Source organism: Egretta garzetta, unplaced genomic scaffold (genome assembly GCF_000687185.1).
Source record: "Egretta garzetta isolate BGI_Z169 unplaced genomic scaffold, ASM68718v1 scaffold166, whole genome shotgun sequence".
NCBI lineage: Eukaryota > Metazoa > Chordata > Aves > Pelecaniformes > Ardeidae > Egretta > Egretta garzetta.
The window spans coordinates 2,137,390-2,144,306 of NW_009260133.1; the positions used below are offsets into that span (position 1 = coordinate 2,137,390).

Here is a 6,917-nt window from a genome sequence, read left to right on the forward strand (position 1 = left end):
GCAAACTTGCTGAGGGTGCACTCGATCTCTCTGTCTAAGACATTGATGAAAATGTTAAACAGCACCGGTCCCCGTACGGACCCCTGAGGGACACCACTCGTCACCGGTCTCCATCTGGACATTGAGCCGTTGACCACTACCCTCTGGATGCGACCATCCAGTCAATTCCTTATTCTCTGAACAGTCCACCCATCAAATCCATAGCTCTCCAATTTAGAGAGAAGGATGTTGTGGGGGACTGTGTCAAAGGCTTTGCAGAAGTCCAGATAGTTGACATCTGTTGGTTTTCCCTTGTCCACTGTTGTCACACCACCAACAGAAAGCCACTAGGTTCATCAGGCAGGACTTGCCCTTGGTGAAGCTGTGCTGGCTATCTCAAATCATCTCCCTGGCCTTCATGTGCCTTAGCATATCCTAGAAGGATCTGTTCTATCACCTTCCCAGGCATAGAGGTGAAGCTGACAGGTTGGTAGTTCCCAGGGTCCTCCTTTCTACCCGTTTTGAAAAGGAGCACAGTGTTTCCCTTTTTCCAGTCACCGGGGACTTCACCTGACTGCCATGACTTTTCAAATATCATGGAGAGTGGCTTGGAAACTACATCAGCCATCAGAAGAAAATAGAGAGTTGCTGGCCTGGATCCAGAACTTTCTGGATCTGATGTTGATGCCGGACTGCTGTTGCTACCTGGGAAACTAGTGACTATTTTTATCCTGACGTATAACTGCAGTGGTTCCAGATTCTCTTTGATAAATAACATCCCTTTTCAGAACTAGTTACTGATGAGCAATTGAATCTGTAGAAATGTGTTATGACAGTCTCTTGTTTGCTGCTTCGTAATTTCGTTGGCTGCCACTAACACTAATCTTAGGCAAAAATTGGAACAATTACTTCCTTTAGTGGCTTAGACTTGAGTCATAAGGAATTTGGAGCAATGTATTTTTTGTGTTCAACATCTAATCTGAAGTTTTGCCTGAATGTAGGGCATACAGGCACAACAAAATGAGGGTGAGCTACTGCATCCCTAGAGTTCACCGTCAGGTTTTTTTTTGGACATAGATACTGTTGAGTTTTGTTGAATTTGTGGATTTATTCCATATTCTTAGACCCTGACACCAGATTATCTGGATATATGTTTGTACAGTTGTCAGCTGCAATCTCTGTTGTAAGTCCTTGAGAGAATGTTCTTAGTTCTGATTTTTAAGATAATTAAAACAAGGAAAACCTAATTAAGGTAACACTGGATCATTTGATCTAGCCCTCAAAGCTTTTATACCTGCTTGCTGAATACAGCCTGTGCAAGGAGCGACCTCTCTGCTGCTACCACCACCTGTTTGTCATTCTTGTCCAACTCTCTGCCACCTGTGTAAATCTCTGGATGCCTTTTGGCTTTCACTTATTTGGGGAGGCGTGGGGAGTCTTGGTTTCTCTTTGAAGTCTCAGTACTTTAATTACTCATTCAGTAACTAATTTGTGAGTAGCTTGCTGAGCACATTTTTTTGGTTATGTGAGTTTATTGTTGTTATTATTGAATTAAATACAGTTTGAATTAAATATTTACAGTTATTATTTGGATTTTGCCAACTTAATGGAACATTTACATTAAAGAGTCTGGTTAAAAGAAAAAAATTAGTAGTTAGGATCTGACTGCTCAGCCTGCGTTGGCTTAATACTGAGTTTTTATTTTGGTAGCAGGTAGGCGAAGACAATGGTGTGTCTTCTGGGAATGGGCATTGGTTTATTTTGTTGGGTTTTTTTCTTTTAACATTTTAAAAATAATTCTTTGGTGGTATTATTAGAAAAAAAAAAGCAAGGAAAAATGACAAAGGAAATGTTTGATCTTTGTATCAATATGTTCCTTATATCTGTATTTTAAATGGAAGAACATAAAAATTAAGGTGTTCTAATGATTTCTAAAATTAATTTTGGATTTGGGTTGCATGGCTACATTATACAGAGCACTGTATATCACTGTTAAGTTTTGAGACTGGTTACTATTTAACCAGAATTGCAACACTTACTTGGATTGTCTAAAAAAAGTCAGTGTTTTTCAGAAGTTTCCAGGGAAAGGTGAACTGGAAGTTACGTTGATTTCTACATACAGCCACACACGCACCCCTGTCCCCCCAAAAAAGAAGTGGCCCACTGCCTGTGTTTTACAGTGGTGGTTCTTTGTTTTGCACTCACGTGCTCCATGCTCCCACGCTACGTTCCTCTGGCGGTCGCAATCCTCTCCTACTCAGTACAGCACTGGAATCAATGTCAATTAGTGCATTGATTCTTGCCTCTTTATCACTTACTTGAAATAAACCTAACTTTATATTGTGTCTTAATTTTTACTTTACATGCTGGGCAACATGATTCAGGCATGGGCTCTGAAGTCAGCTAAAAAGTTTGATATGCTGGAGAGTGACTCGTGAGGACATACTCTTTCTAATTTTCATCTCATAATCTGATTTTGGTTTAGAAATATGGTCAAAAGAAAATAGTGTTAATTACAGAAAAGGAAGATACGAAGCTAGGAGGTAGCAGCAGAAGGGAAATACAGTCATGCCGCATTCTGCTTTACTGGTTTGAACAGTAGCGACAGAAGGATCACAGGAAGGACTGTGTAGCTACAACCCTTATCCATGCCAGCATGCTTAAAGGGGTTGCCTGACTATCAGGAGATATGTTCACAATAGAGCCTTATTCTTGGGGCTGATTTGTGGACGAATACTGTTTTATGTACTGCCAGACTTTATTAAAAGAGAAAATAGAGTGTGTGTGTGTGTGTGTTCTTGTCACATATTTGCCATCTCTGCAAAGAGGGAGCAAAGGTTGTGGAACAACGTTTGAATATAACTTATTTATTCCACATCCCTTAGATATTTAAGCAGTTAGTATCTGGAGTGTGTGAATCACTGCTGTTGAATCTTATCTATGTCTTTTAAGTTTTTGGCAGCAAGTACTGAAACATGCATTCAGTATTAAACGTGTTGAGATTCAAGATAAAATTGCAATAACAGCTGTTATTACCAGTTTCTCCGTGATCAATAATACACCCTAGTGAGTTAAACTCTTGATGCACCTTACATTATTGTATTGTTGAGTATCAGGTTTATAGTACACAGTAATGTGCTCCTTTCAGTGTGTTGATCTGTCAGTGATATTCCTCATCGGTATAATTCTGCACTTACAACTTGTGTGGAGTGTAATTGCCGGATGAAGCTCCAGTCCTTAGTCCAGAGGCTTAGACTGTATTAAAAATGTTAGGTGAGTACTTGGGTCTTTGAATTTAGAAGGGCTTATGTCATAACTGCAACAATTAACTTTTTTCTAATATCATAGTGACACAGTGCACCTGAAGAGTCATTATGCAACTCAGGGTACTGGAGCAACTTCTGTTACTTAAGAATCTCTCTCACATGTCGCTGCATCATTGCTCATTTCCTGTATGATATGCTGAGCCCAGACAAATTCTCTTACTCATCTTTCCCTTCACTGTGCATATGTGGATGTGCTTCCAAGAAAAATTTGCGGTTTAGAACCGTCACTGTCACACTAATTCTCCATCTCTATTACCTAGCGTTGTTGCTCTGGTAAGTATAATAAATGCCGTGTACAACTCATCAACACAAGTGAGGGGAAAGAAAAAGTAAAGGTTTGGAGAAAAACATCTTCGTTACAATTATGCTTTTATTAGGTAAGCTGGGAGATCCATTTATTTCATTATTACTTAAAACCTGTGACAAAAACAGGATTTTGGGGGTACCTTAGACTAAGCTAATATGCTTTCTTTGCCTCACTAATGGAAGTAGTAAGACGTGCATTACTGAAGTGAACAGAATGTTACTAATGTCCTCAGAGGAACATGGTGAACCCCTTTTAAATTGTATTGTAATTTATTGAAGTGTTGTGGCTCTTTAATTTTGGAAATAGTAGTAATGGATTGTAAACCCCAAATTGAGTAAGATCTTTGACTTCATAATTAATAAAAAGTTGGTACATTAGAATTCTATGAGTATCTTTTGTTTCCATGCTGTTCTTATAACGTAGGTTGTTACTTTCGGGGGAGAAGGTCAGAATTTTTACTGCAGCGTTTGGTGATTTGTCTTTACCAAATTGTCCTTTGTTGGCAAAGATCTGAAATCTGAAGAGTAACAGTATGTGACTTTCATTTTTAAAAGGACACTCTTACAAGTATGACATAGTCTGATAATCAAAAAGAGGTTACATCTTTCTGTGCGTTTACTGTCTGCTGTTTCTCTCTTGCAGAGCGGTTGGCACGTTTGCTCGAGCATTGGACTGCAGTAGTTCTGTCAGGCAACCGAGTTTACACATGAGTGCAGCTGCTGCTTCCCGAGACATCACACTGGTAGGTGGCTTCCTAAAAACCCAACAACTTTTTTTATATCTCTGAATTCAACAGTATCTATTACTCCAGAGTCCCTGTCCTCCAGATACCTGTTTTCCTTTAGATACCTGTGTGCAAGGTGCATGTGTGTATGGTAGACAATCCCATGTGTTTTCTGTAAGCATGTTGGAGCTGCTCTTGTAATCGTACTGTTAAATCACGTGACTTCAGCTGAAATCTATTTAAATATAGTGTCTTTGTATGTGATAATTTGCACAGCAGAGTGGATAATACACATTGTGTAGGGATTCATTCAGTATAACTGATCAATCATGCCATTTAAAGTATGTGGTAGTAAAGTTGATTGAAAATTGTTTAGATAATGTACTTACTAGATGTGTGTGTCCTTAAATTTTATGAAGTATATACTTTCTAAGCGATTTTTTTAAGAACACTTTACTTGGGATATCCTTAGGGTATTTCCTTACGTTGTTAAAGTATTTGCTGTATCGTAAGCACCTGCATCTTTTAGAGAAAATTAAGAATATATCAATTACAGACCAAAGTTTTGTCTCTGTATATTCATATTACCTGAGATGACAAAATATGCTATAGTAATAAAGGTGTGCCAGGAAAACTATGCGAGAACAAAAAATCTTACTGTTTCGTAGAATTGAGTTTGACTTGGATTTCCAAAGACATCAGCAGGAGTTCAGAATTTTAAGTATTTGTGTACAGAATCATGAAGATGGGTAGTTAAGGCTAAAGTGGATCTGCTTTTCATCAGATACTTGAGTATTTGAACTAGAGGACACTTGATGAAACTAACAGATCAATGTAAAATATTTAAGGTATTGCTTATAAAGTGGCTAGAGAGCCCCTGGAATTTAGTTACACAAAATTTTGTGGGAACAGACAATATCAACAGGTTAAAAAAAGTGGTTAGAAAAATTATGGACCATGGCTCCATAAATGGGTATTGAGGAGAATAGGGGTAGATGTACCGTCTAGCATTCCTAATTCCCAAGGTTTATAGATGCTGGTGAATGAAATGGGAACTGACCTCAGACTGTGATTAGACTTACCTGCATATTTTCTATAAGTAACATCCCTTGGTGCTGCTGTCAGAGACATAATGCGTGGCTTAGATGGATGACTGCCCTGATTCAGTAGGGCGGTTCTTGTATTCCATGCAAAATATATTCATTAGCATGAGAGAAATACTGAATTTCTTACATTTTGCAGTGTATTCAAAGGCTATTAAACAGGAAACTGATTTAGTTTGGACTTGTGGTAGTGTAGCAAAGGCAGCGGCAAAATGTAATGTTTTCAGTAATACTCAAAATGAGTTTTCTGTTTCATACTTGTTGATACGACCTTACTGACACAATTCTGTTCACATTAAATGCTTTATTTTGTTCCATCAAAACAGTTCTTTAATTGCACATTTTTCATTTTATTAAGATTTCATTGGATTAAGAATTTCTGATAAATCCCACACATTGTGCATCCTTCTTCCTGTATTCAGCGACTAATAGTATAGATTCATCCTTATAGCAATTTCTTGTTTGAAAGTACTTGTGCAGTGCTGCTAATAAAGGGATACCTTTAGTGGTTAAGTGCCGTATGAATGTTTCTCCATTGCAAATGATCCATTAAGTTCCATTACACTTAATGAAAGGCATATCTTGTAATGAGGCACCATAGGAGCCACCCCAAGTTTAATTATTGTGTCTGTTCTCATTTTCCTACCCCCTCCGCTTTTTAAAACCCTTCTCTTTTGCTCGTTACCTTCCTTCTAAGGTAAGAAAAGACATATTTGTCATTGTAGTAGTCACTCTTTCAGACATTGCCATGTTAATTGGGAGCAGATTTGAACAGCAGTTAAAGTTAGTGCAGATGTTTGCAGAACTTGTGGTGTATCTCATTTGTGCTTTGGAAGGGACGTAGGTGCATAACACTAAGAAAATTGTACTCTCTGTATTTTTAACGCAAGGCAGATAACCCCTGCACCAGAAGTGCTATTAATGGGATGTCTGTACACCACACCTGTGGCATTACAGTATTCCTAATTAGTTGTTTCAATTAGTGATGATGGTAAACAGACTGATACCAAAAAAAAAAAAAAAATACAATAAAGGCATAGGTTATAAACGAGTAAATTCACAGTGGATGTACATGTTAGGGAGGTCTTGCAGCTTAACAGCAAGTGAGAAGCTACTTTCAGGCTTCCTTATTTCGAAAACATGAGGAAGATAATGAGACAAGGCAGGAAACTACCAATGCTTTTAGAAAACCCTACTGGAAGACATGAAACAATGTGTGTTTACCTTCATAGATGATAGTAAATGCTCTTTTCTTACAGTGATAAAGACTCGTCAGGCAACCAACCAACTGAAACTTGCATTTCTGGCTTTCTCAGAGGCAGTGTTTTATTTTACAATGCAAATTGATCTCTGAGAAGAGAAGGAAACTGGGAAGACTTGCCGTTACAGATTCCTAAACATTGCATAGTGCATACACTGAGAATGAGAGCCATTAACACAAGGCAGGTTAATGGAATCACTTGATCCTTGTGCTGGCT

General features: G+C 38.2%; 1 protein-coding gene across 1 annotated transcript in view; it reads left to right on the plus strand.

The window, feature by feature from the left end:
- MTA3 (metastasis associated 1 family member 3) overlaps positions 1-6,917 on the plus strand; it is a gene marked incomplete at its 5' end in the record, with an annotated part of 141,979 nt that overhangs the window by 62,497 nt on the left and 72,565 nt on the right. The window contains one exon of the mRNA XM_035897006.1: positions 4,255-4,354. Coding sequence (XP_035752899.1) covers positions 4,255-4,354 — 100 coding nt within the window. The remainder of the gene's footprint in view (positions 1-4,254; positions 4,355-6,917) is intronic.